Source organism: Aythya fuligula, chromosome 3, assembly GCF_009819795.1.
Source record: "Aythya fuligula isolate bAytFul2 chromosome 3, bAytFul2.pri, whole genome shotgun sequence".
Classification (NCBI taxonomy): Eukaryota; Metazoa; Chordata; class Aves; order Anseriformes; family Anatidae; genus Aythya; species Aythya fuligula.
The window spans coordinates 117317327-117341693 of record NC_045561.1 but is presented as its reverse complement, the minus strand read 5'-3'; the positions used below and the strand labels follow the sequence as shown (position 1 = coordinate 117341693).

Genomic DNA, 24367 nt, shown 5'->3' with positions numbered 1-24367 from the left:
CTTGGCATATCTAAGACTCCATCTCTGGTTTTCTGACCATGAATGTTGCATAATTCATCATTTCCTAATTCTGGCTTCTTGACTTCGGTCTGTCCCTGATGGAGCTCCTGGCTTTAAAGCAATCGTGCCTGCCCACGGCCCAGTAGTAACACCCTGGATGTGCTCTGATAACTGCTGTAAGGACAGAAAAACATAGATGGAGGCTACAACATTCAGGATGTACAACTGGAAGGAAAGATCTTGGGTCCTGCTACCAATGCAGACAAGTACACTCTTGAGAATATTTAAAAATACAGGGAAACACGCAGGAACCACTGATAGAGAACCCCACAGATTAACCAAAATTAGTAAGGTAGCAAATTTATGCCACTATCTGTTATTGGGTCTTCTCCTAGCAACAATTTAGATGGAGCTTAAGTGCTACTGCTTCAGATCAGCTCTAAATTCTCACCACTGCTGTCACTCATTTCCTATTCAACTAACAAGTACTTCTCTTAAGCATCTCTTCTGTCTATGCTTTTATCTTCTCATTGTTTTTCCCATACCTTCTATCTATAAACTCTTTTCTCCCTTCACACTTTGCCTTCACTCGAGCGCAGAAATGAGCAGAGACATGTATGAAAATGGCACCTTCTCACTCCCTGGCTCCTTATATATATCGATTGGATTATCTCCCAATTTCAGCTGTCAGCAATATTTTTGTTTTCTGCTCAGTCGGTAGAGCCAGCACTAAGAGTAGTAGCACAGTGATAAATGACGAAGAGTTTCAAGCAGGTCAGTGCTATAAAACTTGGATCAGAAACAAGTAAAGAAGTTTTATCACGACTTTCATCACTGACCACAGGTAGTAGGAGGTAGGTTCTTTCCTATCTGGAACACCATTAAGGGCTAGAGTACACAACACTCCAAGATGAGCTTCTAAAAGTTTGGCTGCAGCCAAATGCAACATCACACTGCCTAAGGAGCAGAGGAGGAAGAAGCTGGGAAAGGGCAGTTTTACCCACGCACTCACTGCTAGTCAAATCACACTTTATTGCACAGTGATGTGCGTCTGTAAAAATGTGTCTTAAAGAGTGTAGGAAACAGACATTAAAATGATTCAAAGGCGGGAGAATCTGCCAGATTGAGAAAACTTCAAAGAGCTCAATCTGTTTAGTTTATCAAAAAAAGATCAAGTGTTGGCTTGAAGCAGAGTAAAAGTACTTCCACAAGGAAAAAAATGCTGGTTACAAAAGAGTTTAATAAGCTAGCAGAGGAAGATTTAAATGATGGAAGCTAATGCTACAGGTATTCAGACAAGAGACAAGGTTTAATCTTTTAATGGTGTGGAGGATTAACAATGAGAAAAGAAATTGAGGGAAGTGATGAAATTTTCATTTTGTGATAATCCCAAAGGTACACTGGATACCCTCACGGAAGATATATTTTAGCCAAATTCAAGTTGGTGAGCTCCAGACAGGGAGAACTGTGTGAAACGAGGGACTGAGAAATCCAGGAAGTCATACCATGTGATGTAATGGCCCACTCGGGATTAAATTCGGTGAATCATCAACAGAAATTGAAACTGAATTCTGAGGGAGGAATATGCTCCTGCTGACACATGAGACGTTAGCAGATCCCAGATATAGTATGCCGAGTGGGAGACTAGGAAATGCATCTCGTTATTTATAAATTGTGTGCATCATTTCAGCTAACAAAATATCAGTTTGGCCTCATCACTGCCAGGCAGAGCAGAGGAGACAGGGCGTGGGTACTAAGATCTCTCCTACAAACTGAGCTGGAGCACGTTGGCCACTCAGACACTTGCACTGACACTTAGTTTGCTCTGGGGTTAAACTGAAGTCTTCTGAGGCAGAAAAAGAATGATTTAGCAACTTTCACTAAGAAATGTATACACGTTTGTTTGTTTAAAAACAATTGTTGGGCAAAGTACTTCTGTGCTTTAAAAAATATGTTAGAGCTTTCAGTTTTTACATAACATAGGAGGTTATATATATATATATATACCATAAAGACTATGTATGCTATATATATATCTATATATGGACGTCTAATAGTAAAAATCTTTAAGTTCTTATTCCATTATTCGTGACCTACACAGCCAAAACCATAAGTTTTTTTTTTGTTTGTTTGTTTTTTTATGAGACTTGAGAATTTGTCAAGTGAAACAGAATTTGCTTTAGGATTTGCAAATATTCAAGACCCAACTGGAAAAGGTCCCAAGCAAATCCTCTAGCTCACTCTGCCTTGAGGGATTTGCCTAGGTCATCACCAGAAGCCCTTTGCAAACTCAACAGTTCTGTGATTCCATGAATCCAACCCATTGGCATGGAACTTGCCTTGTCATTCATGAGTTGATGGTTCAGTGGAGTCCACGTGCTCATCTTGGTTTGTAGCTTGGGGCCATCCATGTTTCTAGGAGGTGCAAACGCCATGGATGTGTGAAATGGGGAATCTCTGGCGTCTCGTCGGCACCAATGGCTACAACAGTTGAACAGAAAAAGACCTGCATTATCTCTGTGCTACTCCTTTACATTATGTTAGAGAAAAGCAAATCATTTCAAGATGTAATCTAATGACTCCATAGCATAGCTACAATACAAGCAGAGTTATTTGAAAATCATTTAGGAGTAACACCTGCATTTTATTTTATGCGCCCACAGTAACTGCGACCGTAAAGCCCAGATTTCCTGATGGAACCTCTGTGCATTAATATAATATAAATAGTTAATAATTAAGCAGGTCTTTCTCATCACAAACGTTATTGAATATGCCTTTGATTTTTGCTGCATAAATGATCACGACAGGGTATCTGCAGCAAGCTCGAAAGCACATTCAATTTCTCTTTCCAGTTGTTACTGAAAATTTGAGGTAGCCTGTGCATCTACTTCAGTGACACTAGATGGGTTTTTACTGATTTTGATGGGCATATAATGCCAGGTCTCCAAGGGCCAATTTGTTTCTATCACATTTAACTGAAAGAATGAAATCCAGAATGGCTCAGAATTGACTGAAATCTCTCAGCGTCCTGTTGTCAGGCAGATTGGTTTTGACATCTGAACTGACTGTGCTGCTCTTTCAAACAAAAAAAGTCCTCAGTGAAGTAAATAAGGCATTTAAGAAAATTTCCCCTTGCCTTTTGTGAAACCAAATAATTGGACGTTGTTCAGACTAAGCCATTTATTCATAATTGTTTGCCCAAAACAGGAAAAGCTTTTTTCCCCCCCCTTCATCCTGTATCCTGCAGCTGGATTCAGCAGCATAACATCGTTGCTCACCTCAGGGAACCGATTTCCAGACTGGAGGTTTAAACTGCAGCAGCCTAAAAACCAGGTCATTTCTTTACAAGTAACATTAAAAAATATCTCTGTTTCTTTCGTACAGATATTAGGTAATTGTTCTGTTAACACTTCAGACTGTTTTAAAGCTTCATGGTGGCAAGATGAACAATAGGACATTGGGAATGAAAGAAAAGGTAACTCCATTAAGTAACTCCAATATTGTGTTGCCAGCCTACCCTGAATCCAAGCACCTCAAAACCTACACAGCAAATAGACCTTTACAGCTAACACGGCTTTAAGGCTCACAAAATACACTTTCATGAAAGCCCAGTCCTTCCTTCCTTACCCAGGCAAAATTCCTGTCTATATCAGTGGGAGATTAATCTTCAAAAAAGCACTGCAGGATCTGTCTGGGCACATCACCTTTTTTGATTAGTTTTTCCTCCTCTTCCCTCCTAAGTTATTTTGGAATCAAAGAAGTCTAAAGAAAGAAAAAAAAAAATCAATCTGTTATATTTTTCTCTCTGCATCTGGTGATGTAATACAGACCATATTTTTAAAATAAGTTCATTACAAGAGTCTCAGTTCTTTGTTTCCTTTTTTTTTTTTTCTATGCAGAAAGGAATTTTAACTTCCCACTAAAGCTAAAAAGAAGCCACTAAAAGCTAAAAAGCTTACCGAGGCTCCAAATCTTCACATTCTGTAGTTGGCAAATGTTAGAGGCTTCTTGTGCAATTTGGTATGTGCATTATGGGTATGCATTACAATGGGATCACTTACTGGGTTGTTCTTGTTGGATTTTTTTGTTTGTTTGTTTTTTGTTTTTCCTTCAAGGCCCCTGCCCTTTTCAATACACAGAAATCCGACATCACGAGCTAGAGAAACAGCTCCACTGCCAAAAAAACAGGTTCGGGCAACCATGTCCTGTTTTTCAGGGACAACCTTCTACATTAGTCACAAAAATATCAGTTGTCACTGCAGCACACTCCCAGCCCTGGATTCATGTTCCAGTTTGCCTCCCCTGTGCATGCAGGGCTTTCTTGGTGCTGGAACAGCTGCGCTCACAAAGCACCTCTCTGAGCTGGCGTGTGAAACAGCAGTGCCTCCAGACCCTCTTGTGCTCCTTACGTACCAAAATTGTGGCTCACACCACAGCTGGCAGAAGTCATATTCCTGCTGTAAAGCTGTTTGCTTGAATTGCAGTCAACATTCAAGCCTGATATGTAAACAGGGCGGCAAAGGCAGGTACCATCAGGCAAAAAGGTGAGCGTAGCCAAACTTTTTAGCTTTGCACACTAAGTGCCAGCCTGCTATCACTCACTCACTACCCCTTTCCTAGCAGAAGCACCCAAAAACCACCCGCTTTGCTCCTCGTCTCTGCAGCTATGCTCGAAATTGTAGTGAGGGGGTGCAGGCAAGGAGCAATCTGGCAGCAACCCCACGTCCAGGCTCAGTGGCATGTGTCTGCAGAATGAATTCTTTGGTGAAGTCAGGACTGCACAGTGTCACTTCAGAGCAGATGTTTTCCTCGAGTTCCTCAAAGCCGTGCTGTATGTGCTAGGACTCGGTGCACTTAACAGGCTTTGAATTTCATGGGATGCATCAGAGTAGTCAGCAGAAAATCTAGAAGCATTAGAAAATCTAGAAGAATTTCACCTGTAACATGCAGCTAGCCTAAATATTGGACTGCAAGTTCTCTACAAGCCTTCTAAGAAGAGCTTTGGTTCACTGACTACAGTTTAGCTACCTGTTCTCCAAAGGAAAACCTTACACTTCTTGTCTTCCCCCCCAGCTCCTCCTCATCCCTGGCAGGATTAACAGCAAATCCTGCTCCTTCAAGAGTCTAGAGTAACTCTGATCAGAGTTAATCTGTGACATGATACTGAGGTGGCTGCAGCAGCTTGTTCATTAAGCACTAAAAAGCAGCTGGTGTGGTGTGCAGACCTGCGATCGTCAGGCTGTTTAGCTAGGGCCCCATGTTTCTTCTGTAATAGTCGTTATCTTTGGACTGGTTGCCCAAAATAACATTCCAGAGATTGCTCCAGCTTGTTCTTCACGTATCCTGGGATGAAATTAATCAAGCTCAGCTGATTTGGAAACATTCAACCAGCAAGAGACATGAGATGATGTTAACAAGAAGTCGAGCTTTAAATATATATAAGGAAAATGTTCATTACCCACAGAGAGGAAGCTATTGACACATGTTGCTAAAAAACATCTAATATCCTTCTAACAGCAAAACCAGAAAGGCAAACTAGGAGTGGGTGGCAGGCATAAAAAGTAGCAATGCAAATGAGATTTGGGGGAAATTCTGGCGAAAGACCAAGTTTTGTGAATATATGCAATGTTTTCAGGTTGGTTGCACTGGACTAACTTCGTATTGGGATGCTCAGAGATCTCTTGCTGTCTCAAAGCCGTTGTCTTACACGATTTACAGAGAGCATCTGAGCCTGGCAGAGCACAAGTGTTAAAAAAGGGAAATACTACTAGCAGGAAATCTGTGCATCAGACAATTTATCCCCAGCTCCTAAGAGAACTCCCAAAGCAATAATTTAACTAGAGGATAATAAGGAGAGGACTACGAACCAACCTTTATTTGTCAAGAAGAAGTAGTGCAAATCAATCTGATTTCCTTCTACAACAGGCCCTGTGAACAGAGAAATTAATGATATATCTTAGTTTCAATCCTTTGACATAGATTAACTTGCTATTCTCACAAGCAGGCAAAGAAAACTGGGCTTTGGTGGTACTTCTGCATGGGTTAGTATAGCCAGAGAGCACCTAGGAATGGCTCAAATGAAAGTTAGAATGGAAGGACATGTTGAGTGGGCATCCAAGAGGTTTTTGTGACATCTGAAGGCAGCAAACATTAATTTCACAGGACAGGGAACGTGAGTGGCATTGTCTAAAATAGCAAGACAATTTCAAGGCTGATGGAAAACCAGCTGAAGCCAATGGAAATACTTTCACTGATTTCAGTGCACATTGGGTCAAGCCCTTGGCTTGAAAAAATGTGATCACATTTCAGAAAGATTAGCAATATGTAATGATCATATCATATTAACTAAGGGCCCAGGAATCATTCCCTTTAGCTGGGTTAATCTCCGTTTAACCCTCTGGAATGGCATTCCAGAGGTTTGTACAAACCATACTCAAAACAAGCCCTTCAGAAGCAGACCCACTTTATTAATGTTTCTGACCACATCTCTGTAGCAATAAGCCTTTGTGGTTCAGTACAGCCTGGCGCACTCAGAGGTTTGAGAACGCATTTTGCAGGGAAAAAGTCTGATCACATCACTCGATGTGACAACAATGGTGCAATCGAATTCAGCATTGAATAAACAGAATTTGACTGAACGAATCGAAAGCTCAGACAAGACAGTCGTTTTTATTATAAATTAGTTTATCGCCAATAAACAGCTCACTGATTAATGCCATGGAAGAAATGCTTTAAAGAGTAGTAACAGAAAAGTGGGCTGGAATACAGGCCAAACTAAGGGGCACTCAGCACAGAATAATCGAAGAGGATAGGTCTGGAGGGAAAAGATGATGTGAAACAGATACTCATATTAGGGGGACATGGAGAAAGATGGCAAGAGGAAAAAGGCAGCAGGCTAAGTGCACACAGGCAATGATACAAAATTGAGGCCAACACTGCGATCCTCCTTTCCCCTGGGCTAGCCCTTAGCCCACAGGCTGCAAAACCTTGATATTAACCTGACTTTCCATGTCTCTTACCTGCTCTTGGCATGGTGATGCCCTCAGTTACCATTTCTGCTCTGACTGCGTGATATTGCCAGCTCTCCCCACTGCAGCATCAGGCCTCTCTCGGTTATCCCCAGGGCCACAGAAAGCCCTGTGACACTGGCACAGATGCTTGCCCCGCTAGCTTCCACGCTCACTGTGGTGTCAGTGCTGCAGGATCAATAAATGGCATTGCCACAGCACCGATAACCCCCAAAACCTTGTGCCATTGATGTTTCTGGGTCTCCCCAACATCACCACCCCTGTGCAGCCTGTGTGGACTGAGACTAACACCCTTACCCCTGCCACAGCGTGCTGGACATATCAAGAACCCAAGGCTCGAGTAACCCTACAATCCCCCTTGCCACAGACACTGAGTAGCTAAATTTGCATTTCTCCATGGTCCTCGATGCCCACTGAGGTATCAGTACTCCACATCCCATCCTAGAAGCATCTCCACTGGCCGAACAACCCCAAATCCCTTGTGCTCCTCCATGCCACTGCCCCCTAACCCCTTGCTGTGGTGCTTCAATTTCCAAACCCCCTTCCTTTTCCCCACTCAGCTCCAAAAGGACCATCTCTGGTGTCCAGAGCACCAAGAAACCCAGCGATCTCCCCTCCGATACCTGCCTGCTCTCCTCTGTGTCCACGTTACGGATGTTCTCCAGGATCTGCTCCAGGCCCTGACGCACGCTCCGGTTCCACAGCAGCCTCCTCGTGTCCTGCAGGGCCGACGTCCTCCCCGGGGCTGTCACAGCACCGCACAGTCCCTAAGACATTACACCCAGGGAATTGATCAGTATTGATTCCCAATACCTTTTTGTTCCTAAATCACACAAGGGCAGGTCCCTTTCCACAGAATCAGCCCGGTTGGAGTTGGCAGGGAGCTCTGGAGATCACCGGGGCACCCCCAGCACATCGCTCAGGATGGCATCCTGGCAGGTTTTGGGCATCTCCAGAGAAGGAAACTCAATAAAATGAAACGTTTCCCTTTCTACCCTCAATCTCAACCATTTTTTTATGGTTATTTTTGGACAACCCACAATGCTCTCACCTCGGAGCCCCTCAGAACCCCCCAATCCTGGGCCCTGACGGCTCCCCTCACCCTTTCACAGGCCAGCAGCGCACCCCAGCCGCCCACCAGTCCAAACCAGTGCTGCTGCCCCCCTTACTGGGCTCCTACAGCCCCTTAACGCCCCCTCCCTTGGGACACTGAGCACCCCCCAACCACCCTCACCCCCCCACCACCCCGGGGACCCCATCCCAAACCCCATACCCCCTCCCTGGCCCTGTCAGCCCCTCACAGCCCCTCACCCCAAGGGGCCGCCATTTCCCCCCCCACACTCCTTGTAGGGCGCCCCCTCCCCTCAATTCTCCCCCCCCCCAGCTTCCCACAGCCCCAGAATGTCCCCTCGGTGTCCACCTGGTTCTGAGGTCCCCTCACTCGCCCCCTCAGCTCCCCGTTGTCCCCAGACCCCCCCCGTTTTCCTCATGGACCCCCCCACCCCCCCCTCAGGGCCGGGCCGCGCCGCCCCTCACCTTCCCGCCCCCCCCCCTCACGGCCGCATCCCGTCTCCACGGCAACCGCTCCCCTCCAATCAGGAGCGGCGGAGGGGAGGCAGAGCGCTCGGCGTTCTTCTACCTAGCAACCCGGCCCGGCGCGCTCTGATTGGCTCCCTCGCCCCGGCGGGGAGAAGGGAGGCGGGGCGGGGCGCGGGGAGGGGGCGGGGCCGGCGCTGCGGCGGGGGCGGGGGTGTGGGGGGGGAGGGGGCGCGGCCGCTGCCTCGCGCCGCCACCTGAGGGGGGAAGGAGCGGGGCGGCGGCGGCGGGAGCCGCGCTGAGGTAACGGCGGCACCGGGGGGGAAAAAACACGGGTCGGGGGCCCTCAGGGGTGTCCCTTCTGATCCTTTAGGGCTCAGACGGGGGCAGGGGCACCGGCTCGTGGTGACCGGGTTGGAGGGGGGGCGTTTTAGAAGGGGAGGGTCCCTCATGTCCCCTCAGATCCCTTCAGTCTCCCTTCAAATCCCCTCATGCTCCCACAAATCCCCTCATATTCCCTCAAATCTCCTCATATTCTCTCAGTGTCCCTTCATATTTCCTTCTATCCCCTCCTTTCCCCTCATAAATGTCCCCTCCCCGATGCCCCCTCCCCGTTTTCCCCCTGCTGAGGGGGGCTCGAGGGAGGGGGGGGGGGGGGGGCGATGCCTGGCAGCGCCCTGAGGAGGAGGAGGATGAAGATGAAGATGAAGGAGGGGGGTTGGGGATGCTGGTCGTGCCCCTTTCCTTGCCCATTTTCCCTTTTTCCCCCCCTTGGCTGGCTGCATCCCCCTGTGCCCGTCATTGGGGGGGTCCTGAGGGGCCTGAGGAGGGTCCTGAGGGGACTGGGGAGGGTCCTGAGGGGCCTGGGGGGGATTTGGGTTGATCTGAAGGGGTCCTGAGGGGTCTGGGGGGGATTTGGGGGGTTCTGAAGGGGACCTGGGGGGATTCTTGGGGGGTTTGGGGGATGCCAGCCCTGTCCCTTTGCTGTAGGATGAAGCTGGGAGGCCAGGAGCTGTGTGTGTCCTTCCCTTCCCTTCCCTTCCCTTCCCTTCCCTTCCCTTCCCTTCCCTTCCCTTCCCTTCCCTTCCCTTTCCTTCCCCTGGAGGATGCTGAGCCCTGTGTGAGCACTGAGAGCACCCCCCTGCTCCCCACCCATGCCAAGGGGAGATCCCCTCCAGCTCCCTGAGCTCACCACGGGCTCGGACAGAGAGAGAGATGCTAGAGCTGTCCCTCCGGACACACGGACTCTCCAACAGGATCTTACAGAATGGCACCAGGCAGGTTTTGGGTATCTCTAAAGGAGATTCCCCAGCTTGAAGGAGGGCGAGCAGAGGAGCTGCTGTCCATTTTTTTTCCCCCTTCTGCCTTGGAGCGGCGTGAGCATTGCGGGGCCGCTGCCGTGTGCCCTCCTTCCTCCCCGTGCAGAGGATTTAGGGGTTATGCTGGGGGTCTCCCTCACCACCAGGGGAGTCCAATGCTGGAGTTTCTTTCCCAACGACTCCTGAAAATGGAGCGAGGAGAAGAATGTAGCCTCCTTTTGTGCCTTGGTGTGGGTGGGAAGGGGTTGGGGAAGCACTGCTGGGGCTCGTGTGTGATGAGTTCCTTTTCTTTCTCCCCGCTCGGAGCTGGGTGGGGAACGATGAAGGTGACATTCTCCCCTCGTCCTCCCGCTCATGCAGGGGGAGTCTGGTTTGTCGTATCGCCTCCTGCCTCCGGGAGAGGTAACCCTGAATATATTCAGCCACAGCCTCCTGCTAACAAATGTGTTATTTTTTTCCCTCATTGCTCCCTTCCTGCTGTAGTAGTAACTTAGAAATGTCTTCAAAAATTAAAAAAAATACTCTTAGGATTCAACCTTTTCCTTTCACAGTTTTCCATCCTTTCTAATAATCTCTGCATGTCTTCATTTATCCTTTGCAGCGGGCATCGGATGGGCCTGCCTGGTTATAAATAATGTATAAACGCGTAACCACACCAACAAACTCGCTGCTTCCTACCCCTTTTGCCCGCAGATTTTTTGGGGTGCCTTGGGGTAGACGGGGAGGCATCCCCTCCTCCTCCCTTATCCCCGGTGTCACCAGAAGCAGTGGGTTTTGTTTTGATGTGCATAGAAAAATAACCACAACATTGCATAGGCAGAGGCTTAACAAAGAGCACACCGAGCTGGATCTGTGGTAAGGAGCTATCTTGACACTGAAGGTTGCTTATTACAGCACTCGTCTGTCTGCACCAATTAATTGGTCATCTATATGCTGGTTTGCGAAACTCCCGTCTCCTTTCGCAATGATGCGGTCGTTTTTTTTCCTGAATTTCACCTAGATTTGTTTCTTTTTTCCCATGAAAGGGTGCTGGATGACTGGGTTACATAATTTGGTGTTCTTTGTAGCTCTGCTAAACTTTTTCTTCATTTTCTGTATGGTGCTGTATGGTAATGGGATCCCAGGCATGAAATGGAAAAGTCCTGAATGGACATGATGAATTTTTTTCATTTTTTCTGCAGTTAAGACTCTTCATGCCTTAGTAAGTCTGAACATATGCATGGTTTTTTTTTGTTGTTGTTTTGTTTTTTCTTCAGTTTGAGGTTATGGGGATGGGAAAAGGATGGGTGGCTTTGTTTGGAGTTGGAATGTTGTTAAGATGATGATTTGTGTGAAGTGTTCATGGAGTTTTTCCCAAGACTCTAGATCCTGACCTGGATTTCCCAATGTCTGTGCTTCACACTTGGGCACGAGACCTGGTGGGAGTTCATTTTATGTTGCTTCTGGACCTCTCTCAGGAAGCGTTAGCTCCTGGTTGCTGCTGGAACAGCATCTGAATTATAGGAACCACGCTAAAAAGGGGATTGCTAATCCGTGCTGCAAGCTCACTTCACTGAAGTAGTTTGATGGAGTCTTCCTGAGTTGGTGGCTGAAGTCTTTAAAAAATAAATTAGAAGCAGGGATTTGGAGATGAGAACAAACCAAGAAGGTTTCTTTTCCTGACTCGGGGAACCGCTGTTAAAACCAAAGGTCTAGATTCACAGGGGTGAGGCAGCTTTTACAAAACTAAGCAGGATTTGGGTTTGTCTGACTGTAATTTATAATTTTCTCATCGGGTGAGAATATGCAGAAACCTTCAGGATTAGGTAATGCTGCCTGGGAGGTGGAGCAGCTCATGCGGGTTTTGTTGGGTTTTCAGATTTTTCTCTTTCGGAGGTACCAGGTTCTTGAAAAATAAGCCTGAGAAATTGCTAATTTCGTGTGGTTGTGCTCAACGTTTTGCTCTTTTTTTCCTGCTTGCCTGTTTGTTTTTACCAGCCCGTCTTGGACAGCTACAGCCAAAACCATTGCTTCACGTGATCTTAAAGAGAAGCGCGGAGTTGTTTAGCTTGGAAGGAACCTCTCAGGATTATCTAGTCCAACCCGCAAGGTGTCTGAGGGTTTAGAGGTGTATGGCGTTTAATTTTTCTGGCCATAAGATGGGCTTGTGTACACAAAAATACGCCTATAAAACTCTTGTGGTCAGCTGATAACCAGCAGAAGACTGCCAGTTAGTTCAAAGTTATAGATGTGAAGTAGTTAAGGAGAAAGGGAAAAACTTTTTCCCTCTTTGACTCGTGGAATTCAGTTCCCTTCCTGATTGTTGAAGAAAACCCATTCATCTCTCCAGGTTAATGGAAGTCTGTTCAAATTTGTGATCACCTCCTCTGGGGAATGCTGCTGGAGTACTTGGGGTTGTCTGGTTCAAGCAGTATTTCTCATTTTCTGTTACCTTTAGCCTGCAAGTTGTAGAGTCTCTCTCCTGCAGCTGGGTGTGATGTGCTGAGGTCCTGTTCTTCTCCAGCCCCTTAACACCAAGAAAATACGGAGCCAGCCTGGGCAGTGGGCGCCGTTTAGATCCGCTCTGTAGGCAAAGTGGAGCCAGCAGGACAACGAGAGGCAGCACCCGCGTATTTTCCATCTTTCGGTGCTTGTAGGAAACTCAGAGCAGGCTGTCTCCTGTCTTACCCGGAGCTGCTGGGATGGTTTCAGCACTGCAAGGTGTGAGACGCGTGTGCAAGTGAAATGGGTGAGGGACAACCCACAACGAGTTGCTTCCAGCTGGACTAAAACTCTGTTTGGCCACAGCTAGCCGAGCCACGAGCGCAGCTGCTCGGGCAGAGCAGCTCCCTGCAAGCCGGGACTTGCGGGTTGGTGGTGGCGACTGTTTTGTTTGTGTTTGGTAATTATTCAGCAGAAGTTCTGTGGCCCTGCACCCAAAGATGCTATCGCTGGGAATGCACCAGCAGAGGGGCTGAGTCAGAAGCAGCTCGGTTTCAGCGTGGCCGACGACTGCGCTGCTCACACGGCGCGATGCAAAGCGTGGGGTTTTCCTAAAACAAAATATTTTCCTCTTTTTCCCTTTTTCCCCCTTTTTCAGGCTGAGTTTTACAGTATGCTGCTTTTTTTTCCCCACCAGAAAAAGTCTAAAACCAGGATTAAAAATTGCCAAGGGACCTTCTGAGTGAGAATTTGAAGCGATTTGCCCGACAGGCTGTTTACAACTGAAATATTTTAATCAATGACGGGACTTCTAACGTGTGCTGTTTGTTGCGTTTTCTTTTTGTCTTAGGGGACCTGACGAGAGAAGAATGTAACCTGGCTGCCGTTCTGTCAGGATGGGGTCAATCGTGTGGGAATGTGGTTAAACGTCTCAATTCCTTGACGTAACACGTGGTGTATGAGGCCGTGGAAAGGCAAGGCAAGATGCCTCACTCAACTGCATCGTCTTTGGGGCTGAGCTAACGATGTTGTGCACGAAGAGAGTCCCAGTTTTGAAGAGCCTTAAACAAGGACTGCAAATACTGCTGCTGGAGTGAAATCAGAAGGCACAAAAATTGTCAAAAAAGCTTTCTGCCTGGGCTCAGTTACTGGCCCCATTCACGGCCTGGAAGGATGGCTGGTAGCTGGATGCTCTGTTACCTTTGGCTTTTGGATGTTTTGGTGGGGCACTCGAGAGGGCACAGTTTGTTTTCCTGCGAGCCCATCATCCTACGGATGTGCCAGGACCTGCCTTACAACACCACCTTCATGCCTAATCTCCTGAATCATTATGACCAGCAAACAGCGGCGTTGGCGATGGAGGTAGGACTATGTTTTTTCATCACTTTCTGTGGTTTGGGCCTTTAATCGATGAATAATTCTTAACAGAAGCCAAGAAGATGTTTATGTTAGAAATAAAAATGAAAAAAATCAGTATATTTAAAAAAAACAATAAACACCACTTGGAAAAGATGTATTGTAATGCATACTAAAATATTCTATGACTACAAAATGAGCCTTTTTTGGGTATAACTGAATGAAATACTCTAGATCTGTTTGTATTTAAGTCTGTTACTTGAAATATTTAGACAGATCAAGAATGTATATTTGGAATGGTCTGGCACCGAACTAAATGCCAGGAAAAGCATACTGAACAATGAAGAGAAGGCTTCCAGTTCTGAAGGCTGTGTTCTTTGGTGGTTTTGGAGCTCCTTGGTTTTTTGTTTTTGTTTTTTTGTACTCCTCTGAAATTTGGAGGACAATAGGAGGTACCACGAAAATAATAGGAATTGCTGATCTAAAAATCATTTCTGCTGGTGCTTGTCTAACCTTTCTTTGGAGAACTCTCCTGATGGGGTTTCAGATCCATACTTGGTCTTTTCCTCTACAGCCTGGTTTATTCAAGACCTCATCTCACTGCAGTCTGTTCTCCATCCTGTTGCCCACCCTGCCAAAGGGGTTTCCTTGTTGGGTGTTCCATGGCGTGCCTAAAATTGGGGGAGAAATACAGAATATTGGGCACGTCTCACTTCCAGCCTATTCCAGTATTTCCATGAGAGATTTGTGCAAAACAAATTTGTTTGTATTTTTTTGAAGTGCTGAGGAACCCTTGCTGGTAGATACTCTGTGCTGAACAGAGAGAGAAGAAACAGTAGTCGTGTTTTCATCTTTGAATGCTTTTCTTGACAATACCAAAACTTAATTTAATTGCTGCTGTTATATAAAGCCAAGGCTTTGTGTTATTTAATCTTTCCACGGAAGGGCTGTGAACCAGGCTCGACAAGCTTTTTGCTGCAAGAAGAAAATAGAGATTCTTACCCTTCCATTTGCTTTGTTTGAAAGAACTATGGACTGGTGTTTGTTGTTTTTCTTATCCACTCATCTGGCTGTGGCTAGGGATTCCAGTTGGGCCAGGTACGTGGCAACAGGAGCCAAGATGGTTTTAGAAATGATGCTGGGAAATTCTGAGCGAGGACCTTTTGAAAATCCTGCCTGTAAGGAGGAAAACGGAGCCAAAGCAAGTTTAATATGATAAAAGTGTGAACAACGGATTGTGTGAATAAGTATTTATTGCCTCCTTGAGAAGTGAAACTTAGGATATTGAAGGAATTGGTGAAACCCAGTGGATTGAAGAGATCTGGGATTTGCTCACAGAGGCATGGTGAAGGTGGGTTTCTGTTGGTGAGGAGCAGGTGGTTAGCAGTGTGATGAGAGCCTCTTGATACTGCTGTGAATAACTGAAAGCTAAAGCCAAACCAGAATGAAGTATTATAGAGATTTTGGTTATATTTGTGGGCTGCAGTAAGCCATAAAATTGTGGAGGACAGTCAAAATAATAAATATTTTATGTGTTAGGGGGAATAATGCTCATGACATCAGTGGTGGTCAGCTTATTTTCTTGGACTTGTGGTGGTTTGTTCTATCAAAAACTCATCTGGAAGCTTGACAAAGCAGTACGAAAGCAAGGAGGCAAATCAGATGCTAGGAATAATTAGGAAAAGAATCAAGGCCAGCTCTTGCTGTGGTGTTCTGCAGTCCTGAGGTTCCCAAATAGCTGGAGCACTGGGAAAAGTTCTGAGCTACCCCAATGACTGCATTTGGACTGAAAGAGGTCCAGAGAAGAGGAGAATGGTGGCTTAGGGAACGTGGCCCCTATGAGCAATGTTGGACTGCTGCTTTAGCCTGATTTTAAAGCAGCAAACAGCTGCCACCATCCTTAGGGGCACGCAGAGCTTTGGGGGGGTTGATGGAGCGCTGTCTCCTCCAGCACAGGGGCCAGGCTCCATCCGACGAAGCTGCTGGAAGCTGAGTCAAAGCAAAGAGCCTTCAGGTGGTTGCAGAAAAAGCTGTGAAAGAATATTGTGGATGCAAAAGCTTGGGGAGGCTGCACCAGGATTTGGAAGGGAATGCCAAAGGCTGTGGCTAGGTAGAAAAACACGTGTAATGCTGACTTCCCCCTTCAGTGAAAACCAAGAAGTGCTTATTCTCTAACTGGTTGTAAACCAGTTTCCTGCTCGTTTCATTCGGTACCCTTTCGTTCCTGTATCCTGCAGTATTCTGCAGTTAACCCCCCCCCCCCCCCCCGCTGCACGTGTGATTTTGGAAACCTCAGTTTTACCCCCAGGGCGCTTCTCCTCTCCAGCTTGAAGTCTTGCAGCTGTCGGGGCTTTCTTCTTGCAGCTCAGCTGCTTCGTTCCAGGCTCGTTTTGGTTGCCCTTTTCCAGCTCGGTCCTTGCCGAGGCGCAGGAATGGCACATTGCTCCAGGTGTGGGCACACGAGGGATTTACCCAGGAATAATGGTATGCCCATTGCTGCAAATAACGTGCTGGTGATGGCCAACATTGTGTTGTGTTGTTTTTTTCTGGCTTTTGTTGCGTGTTAAACGACTGATTTCAGAGAACTGTCAAAATATCACCTTCGCTTTCCCTAATAGCCTCTTTATGGCCCTCGTTGGAAGCGGAGCAGCAGGCTGTACAGACCCACAGGCCAGGCAGAAGAGATGCTGTAATTGTTCTTATCTTCATAAAAGAGCTTTCTCTAGGCAAAGGAATCAGTGGAGAAGGAAATGTTCCTGCTCTGCTCATCTGCACAGGGGGCATGAGCTGTGTGAAACGCCGTGGCTGCAGCTGGGTGCAGCCTCAGTGCCAAAACCACTCGTAAACTTACCGTGGGTGCGTAGGGGATGTGGGTAGCGCTCCCTTTGCCTGTGTAATTAGCATGTAGGTTGGTTTTTTGTGCCTGGGGTGGGCTAGGGCGATGTTTGAATGCCCCATGGGAAACAGGAGGGCTGGGTGAGGCAGCACGTTTGTCTCTGGGTGGCAAACACAGGTCCCCACACTACCACTTTGGAGTTTGCAGGGGTGCTCGGGAGGAAGAATGGAAATCTCTGGCTTTGTGTAAGTACGTTTTGACTTCTATTAGCCTAGGCTGCCCCTTAAGTCTGTGTTTAGCGAGAAGGAAGCCGATTTTTAGTTTTTCCTAGCCGTTATTTAATGTTCCAGTCATACGGTTGGAGCGCTGGGAGCTGAATCGAGTCCATTCGAGCTGGCGTTGTGATGCTGGCTGGCAAGCAGCTCTCACTTCCGAGCCTCCTCTAACTGCTGGGAGTATAAAAGAACAAGGCAGCAGGACCCGCGTGATTCATCTGGTGTATTTATGAGGGGGGTTGTGCTTCTTGGTTTCTCAGTAGCACTTTTCCACAGCAATTTCCAATAAAAACCCTCAGAGGAGTTCAGCTCGTGCTCTGGATTTCTTTCCTCTGGCTGTGAGAGTACCCTGTGATGCCATTCTTGCTGCTTTGGTGGCTACCAGATCGGCAGATAAATTAGAAGAAAACACTCTTATTTTAGCTTTCAATGCTAATGGGTGCTTTAAAATAATTCTCTGAAATCTGGTTTTAGTATTCAGGTTTGCTAGTTTCTAGTGTTCCGTCCGTTGCTTTCTATAAGCAGAATTTGTAAGGGCTTCCACTACAAGAAAGAGTGAATATAAAGTAAAAATAGAGAATTCCTACAGCTGTTGTCTTGCCATTGGTACGTTTGTTGTACTTTTCTTCCCCTGCCATTGATTGCCTCATTGGAGGAACTGTTGAAACCTTACTTAGAATCATTGAATATAGAATCACAGAATCTTTAGGGTTGGAAAAACCCTCCAAGAGCTGGTCCACCACCTCCCTGGGCAACCCGTCCCAACGCCTGACTGCTCTTCCTGAGCAGAAATACCTCCTCATTTCCAACCAGAACTTACTGATACTTCTCAAAACCCCCCAAATCAGCAAGTCGCCTTTTTAAGTCTTTATACTAATCCAATTCCTCGATAATTATAAGTGAACGAGTCATGCCATCGCCGTTTTCTCGCGTTCCAGCAATACTGGCACAAGACATCCTGATTAATCCCAGGGAAACAGCCCGTTACGTGTTAGGGTAGGATGGAGCCATAACATCCACAACATCTGCTTGCCTCCACTGCACCCCAGGAGCTGTTTCACACCCATTCCTTGTTTCTAAAGGGGCTGTAGGATGAGGCACACCAGCGCCCCGGTCGCTACAGGGCCCGAGGCTGTGAGGTGGTGCTCGCAGAGGCTGCACGGCGCTGGGAGCTGTCCTGCCCTGCAGTTCTGCACAGCACAGCCACCGCAGGGCTCCCCGTGCTTCGTGCTGCCTCAGGGTGTTCTCAGAATGATCCCTGATCTGCGAGCGGGTGGTTTTCTTACAGGAACCATCTAATGGGGTCTGTCTGCTGCGCTGTGGGACTTCAGGTTCAGGGCGACAGGCTAACCAGAGTTCAGTACTAGTCAGTACTTTAAAACAAAATCTATGAGAATTATTTTAGTATTTAAGGTGCTGGTCTCTGCTGTTTTACTTCTGGTGCTCATTTTTGTTTGTTTTATCAGCTGCTTCCGTTGTGTTACGCAGATTGTGTGCTGGACAAGGCCATGGAAGTTAAATTAGCCCCATTCCCCTGAGGAATCCCATCTTGCTTACCCACCTCTTGGATTATTATTGCTATAACGTGGAGAGCTATCTTCCCTCCCTTTTCCACTTAATATTCCCTTGGCCTTGAAGGACTTATTTATCTGGCAAGCGGTGATTTTGGCTGCTGTCAGACAAGTTTTGTAATCAAATATCTTTTTTTATCAGCAAGCATGTAAGTGTTGGTAGCTCAGAGATTGAGAGCATGCTATCAGAGCATTTGTTCCTGATGAAGAAAAGTGGTTTAACGTGATGATTGCCAGCCTCTTTGTAGCCAAGTACACCACCAGCACTTCCTTCTCCCCACCGTGCCATTTGTGGGACCTCACAAATAAGACGAGGGATCAGAGGACAGGAAGCAGAGAGAGATGAGCCCTAAATGGGTCCCTCTGGGTGCGTATGGATTGATAACAGAACATAAACTTCAGAAGTGAAGACACCTGATTGTTCCTCCCCTTTTCCAGACGCAGTGGTTTCTTGCTGTATGAATTCTGGCAGGCGGTGTTACTGACCTGCTGCAGAACTGAGTACCTGCTGTGAGATTTGCGTGCCCTTGCTGGCTGCGTTTCTGATTTATTTTTTATATGATGTGTGTGTATATATATTACCAAAAACATTTCTATATCATTTAAAAAGATATTTTTCTGATATATATATATATATTAAAAAAAAGGCATTTTGTGGCAGTATATTTTCTTCTTCTCTCTATGCTGATCTTTAGAGGCTTAAAACTAGTTCCTTTTTTTTTTTTTTTTTTAATCCCTTCTGAGCATACCCAGACGTGACACTGACAGAAGACGTGGCTGTCTTTGTTCTCACCCTGCTCTTAGCACCTGGGGTAGGTGCTTTAGCTGCTATGTCAAGCTTAAGGCTCCTGGCAGTGTTTCTCAAACAGCTTTTCCATCAGGCATATTACTACCGAATTTAGGTACCAGGGTTTGGATCTGAAGGGACTTCTCTCTCTCAGTCCTTGGTTTTTTATAAGGACCAGGGAGAAGTGTGCCAAATTCACTGATGTTGGCTCACGTGGTGAGGTTCTTACCTGCCCTGGGGTCAGTGCTGCCCCACTTCTATTTCAGAGTGATTTCTCTTGAGACGTGGGGATTGACTTTATTTCCCATTGAGCAGTGATAGGGACAGTGTAGGGTGGGAGATCCTTTAACTTCTTCCCCCCTAAATTCCATCTTTGCCCCTCATTTTCTTTTTGCCTTGCCCATGCACTCTCCCCTTCTAAATCTCGACCGTTTTCCTGGGCTCTTTGTAGTCCTCAGTTCTGCATCTAAAACCTGTAGAAGTGTAAGAACGTAATGCTAATGGAAAAGTAGGTTTTAATTAGTCAGTGTTGTGTAAGCACCCTAATCTTAGACTTTAATTTGCAGCGAGGATTAATCTTCTCTTCAGTGCGTAAGATTATGATGCCACAGAACAATGGAGCTGTACATGATCATAAGAAAGCAAGCTGTGCGCCAGCTGATTAAAGCCTGCTCCTTCATTTACTCCAGGCTTTCCTATCCCTCCTCCAGATTTTTATCTTCGAAATAGCCATGTAAGTGTTCTAAATTATTTTATTGTTAAACCCAAACGTTGGTCTCAAAGCTGGCACTGCACAGGTGACTGCAGAGCGCAGGCAGAGCTAACGTGTTGCTAAGAAAGTACTGCTTAGAAGTTCTTGCTTTAGGAAATCTGAGGCTTTTTTGTTTGAAACCCATCCGTTTATGGCTTCGGTTTTGACCTGTAAAGGGCATGAGCGTTGTGTGAAGGTGGGAGAAATCCCAAATGGGTGAGACCGTGTTGGGAAGAACTGGAGCTGTTACGTTTCCCAGATGATCCGCACAAAAATTAGTGCGGTCTGGTGGTTTGGCTCACAAAAGGAGGCTTCTGAGGAAGGGGGCTTTCACCTGAGGACTATCAGTCCTGTTCTTCTCATCCTAAGCTCTGATGAACTTCCAAATAATCTGAACAAAGTGTTCAGTGAAGACAGAAATGTCCAGCATCCTCAGACAGCAAGAGGAGCTGCATGCAGGAGAAGCATTCATGCTCAGCTAAAGCACAGGCCGTGCCTATTTACCGACCTGGAAAATAAGGAAAAAAAGGGTTAGAGGATTGTCTGGGGCTAGGAATCTTTAGAAGCCATAAACCCACGTCAAGGAACACCCAGGAGGAGATGTGTGCTTTGTTTTTTTTAGAGAGATGGAGTTTTAGGTGGCTGCTGCATGCCATGTGGTGTGTTTGGGAGCATGTTGCAGCTCTGACAGCTGTGAAATCCCGACTGAGGGAGGAAGGTGTTTGTGGCTGCAGGAGTACCCAGATCAGGAACAGCAAACCAAATGGATCACGGAGCTTTCAGGTCCCCCAGCAGACCTAGAGCTTACTCAAGCATGGGATTCATCCCAGAACAAACACCAAAGGGGCTAAAAACTACAGCTCGCATTCGAATGTGAGCAATCCCAGCGAGGAACACCTGATTTTTTTCCCTCCAGGGGCTGTATCCTTGCACCAGCTAAAGGAATTTTAGTGTGGAGCAGCAGGAAAGAATAGAGAACCTAAGAGCATTTCCTTTAACCTAAAACTCAAACAGCAGAGCTGGACTGCAGGTGTAAGCAACCTGTTTGTTCTTCCCTTCGCCTGGTGACGGGCTTTCTCCAGAGAATAACTTCAGCAATAGTGTTCCCAGCCTTTTATGTGCGTTAATGAGGACACAATGCCCCACAAATAGTCTAAAAACGCAGGCTAATAGTGAGAAAATGAAGAGTAGGGTGATTTGTTAAACTGCTGAGCCACTGCTGGTGTGCTGAAGGTGAACTGTCACCACGTTCCTGTTTTCTTAAAGAGGAACTTGGAAGGGTGATTGAAGTAGAGGTAAGGAAGCGAAGTTGAGCCTTAATAGTTCAGTGTGAGGGTTTTGAGCTTAAAGTGAAGGACGTGCATCTTAATCAACATCATTCACAGCGGGCTTGTTTTCAGGGTCACGCAGGCAGATGGCTCTGCGGCGGGGCCAGTTCTCTGGCAGCTGGTGGAGGCTTAAAGAGGAGTTCTGAGGAAAGGTGGGCCACGTGAATTTATTTTGCATAGCTAGATGACAGGGTGCTTTGGCCAATTGTAGCTTTCCACGTGCACGTATGACCTCTAAGGCAAAAGAATGTCATGGCAGAGCATTAAGGGAATATTGGTCTTAATATTTATCTCCTCCCACGGGAGTGGTCACTCATTCCCATCTTTTTTTCTCTACCTTAAATAAAATCATCTGGTTCCATGGGGCAGCTGCAGCGGGACAAAAGCCATGTTTGTGCCCTGTGGGTAGGGTTTGGAGCATCCCCCAGCAGGGAATCACCTCTTCCTCGTAGCCCATCTCCCTACCAAGCCCTTTCTCTCCCCCCTCTATGTTCTCCCCAGGTTATTTAGGCATTTCAAGCCCAACTTGTTCGCTGACATACCAGCTTGAAAGCTCTTTAGTTCTGTCCTTTTGACTTAGCGCTCTTCCTGAGCGTGTTTCTCCCTGTGAGAAGCTGGCAGTGATGTAAACCACTCCGGACTTGTTTAAAGCTGTGAGGGTAGCGTGGACTTCTCATTTTGCACGCTGCTTGGAAGTGGTGTTTCTCTCCCTGTTTTCTCTAGTGTGCAGTGATGATTCCAGTTACAGGATGGCTGGGTTCAAAAACAAAGCCACAGCAGGCCGACAGGATGAGACGAAGTATAAAATAACCTAAACACCAAAGAAGTTGTCATAAATTTTTTAGTTTGTCTTGCTGCTGTGGCTGCATCTTTCTCACTTGTTTTTGAGTGATTTGTGGTGATTTTTAGAGAAAGTTAGGAGGCCTTCCCTGGGTTTGAGTCATTTTTTGTCAGTGGGATGTTCCTGGGTGGCTGCAAAGCTGTTGAGTTCTGCAGTGTGAGAAGGGTTTATCAAAGCAGGTCCTTAAAATTCAAAGGATAAATTTGCTTAAATTCACAAATGTGCCAGCACCTGTGCTTCATCTCATCCCGTGGATTTGTTGCTTGTCTTCCTCAACCTGTCTGGCCCTCAAATATCTTCAGCAGTCAGTGGCAAAGGGTGAGTTAAAGATGTTTCATCAGGAGCTGGCTGCTGCTGGCTTTCTCCTTTCAGACAGCCCACCCGCTGCGTTCGTGCCCTGCCTTTTTGTGCTGCGGACGCAGCGAACAGGACCACGCTGTTCCTTTCAGCCTCATTTGGGGTTTTATAAACCCTCCTCATCCTCCTGTTGTCTGTTTTAGGAGGCGCAGGAACAAAAGTGTGCCCACCCTGGGTTTTTATGTTGCTTGTGAGCATCATGCCAGTGGGTAACCCCATTCTTGCAGTATCCTCAAGGCCTGGACTCGCTCCTCCACGTCTCTCAAGCTTTGCTGAAGACTGCTTACACGTGTGGGAAGCTCCTGATTGAGATCCCTGAAGCCGTGCTGCTCCCAGGTGTCCGGGAAACCTCTGAGGGTGCCATCAGAGCCCGCTGACATCACGGGGAGGATTCAGCATCCTTCCAGAAGCATGAAACACTTCAGCTGCATTTGAGACTGCTGATTTGAAGCAATTACATCGGCTTAACATCCGAGCGGTGGTGGAATCATTTTCATCTGTGAGGTTTCATTTCCCTTGGCTCTGAAACAGCCTCGTCTCGCCCCGGGTGGCCATGGTCCCGTTGCCTCCGGTCCCCCCGGCCCCGCTCAGCAGCCAGGGGTTGCCCTGGTAACGGGGCAGGAAATTTGAAAAGAGAGGAGCAGCACAAAGGCCTGGCTGGATGGGATTTGAACAAGGAAGGAAGGCTCCTCGTAGCTCAGCCGCATGCTGTGGAAACCCAAAATGTAGCTTTTAGGAGGTGCTGTCAGCTGTGGGCTTGTTTGTGTTCCTCGATTTATGGAACAGAAGCTTCTCGCTGCCACAAACACGACATCTTTAACTCAATGAGCCCTGTGGGTCTCTCCTGACTCAGATCTCTGTGATTCTGTGATTAAACCCAGCGAGACGATTCTGACCAGCCGTGCACCCAGCTGTTTTCCCCTCTCCTGACCCTAATCCATCGTTCATATTTGAATGCGTTCCCTGAAAACATCTTTGAATATGCATTTCTTTGAATATGCAGTCAGTCGATCGTACTATCCTTTATCTGATGCATCTGAATCCTTTTATTTTCCCTGGGTAGCTCCTGGCACTGTTTTAGCACCGGTGTCTGACCCAGGCAGGTGCAGTGCGGAGATGTTACCTCAGTTTGCCCTGCAGGTACAGCTTGGCCTTTCATTTCAGGCTTGATGCTTATTGTCAGTACCAAAAAAGTGCCAAGAAAACAGTGTCACACAATAATTAAGTGCCTTTCTGATGTTTTATCAGCATATGAAATTTATTATTGAACAAATCCACTTACACCAAACTTTAATCAAAGAACAATGGCGTTCCTGTGGCTTCAGGTTTTCCACGCTGGCTTTTCAAGTGACCAAGTTCTTAGAGGAAGATAGCTTTTACCTCTTGTAGAAGAAATATCACTTAAAAGGCCTGATTTGAAAACTTGTCTTCTAAGCGCACTTCTACAAAATCTGGCAGCTGAAGTGCTGAAAAATAACAAAATCACAGACATTTTCCTTATCCTTATTTGAAACCACAGGCAAATTGTTCTTGTTACTCAGAGTAACCTTAATTAAGCGGCATCACAAAAAGCCAACACAATGCTTCAAATCCATCAGTTACTTTTTTCCCTGACACCACAGGAGGCAGTTGCTTTTGTCTGCAAGGAATGGGCTTCCAGGCTGCTACAGCTCGGGCTTTGTTGCCCCTCCCTGCTCAGGACTAGTTGCTGTTAGGAGCCAGGGTCATGGAGGGGACTCGAAAGGGGGGCTGAATTGAAGGCAGGGCTGTAAAAGATCTGCAGCTCCTACAGGGACGGCGGATTCCTCTGGCATAACCTGTAGTGCCCACCAGAGAGGAGTCAGCGTGATGGATCTGAGGGCACAATTCTCATCTGCACCGTGTCCATCCCTCATCTGTGAGGCTGGAGGCAGCAGGAGGTAAGCGTGAGTGAAAGCAGCGGAGGGCAGCTGAGCAGAGCT

At 46.8% G+C, this 24367-nt stretch overlaps 2 protein-coding genes across 5 annotated transcripts in view; one reads left to right on the top strand and one right to left on the bottom strand.

The window, feature by feature from the left end:
* FBXO16 (F-box protein 16) overlaps positions 1–3718 on the bottom strand; it is a 29319-nt gene extending 25601 nt beyond the window's left edge. The window contains exons 1-2 of the mRNA XM_032185275.1: positions 3628–3718; positions 2340–2481 (exon numbers count right to left, since the gene is read on the bottom strand). Coding sequence (XP_032041166.1) covers positions 2340–2435 — 96 coding nt within the window. The 5' untranslated portion in view covers positions 2436–2481; positions 3628–3718. The remainder of the gene's footprint in view (positions 1–2339; positions 2482–3627) is intronic.
* Positions 3719–8816: 5098 nt separating this feature from the next.
* The window catches only part of FZD3 (frizzled class receptor 3), a 53428-nt gene continuing 37877 nt past the window's right edge, over positions 8817–24367 (top strand). The window contains exons 1-2 of one of the 4 annotated variants that reach the window (XM_032185224.1): positions 8817–8867; positions 13155–13666. In XM_032185224.1, the coding sequence (XP_032041115.1) occupies positions 13478–13666 (189 nt within the window). In that variant the 5' untranslated portion in view covers positions 8817–8867; positions 13155–13477. Of the gene's footprint in view, positions 8868–10259; positions 10286–10704; positions 10739–12535; positions 12612–13154; positions 13667–24367 lie in introns of those variants that run through there. The other 3 variants (XM_032185227.1, XM_032185226.1, XM_032185225.1) reach the window with 3 other exon arrangements.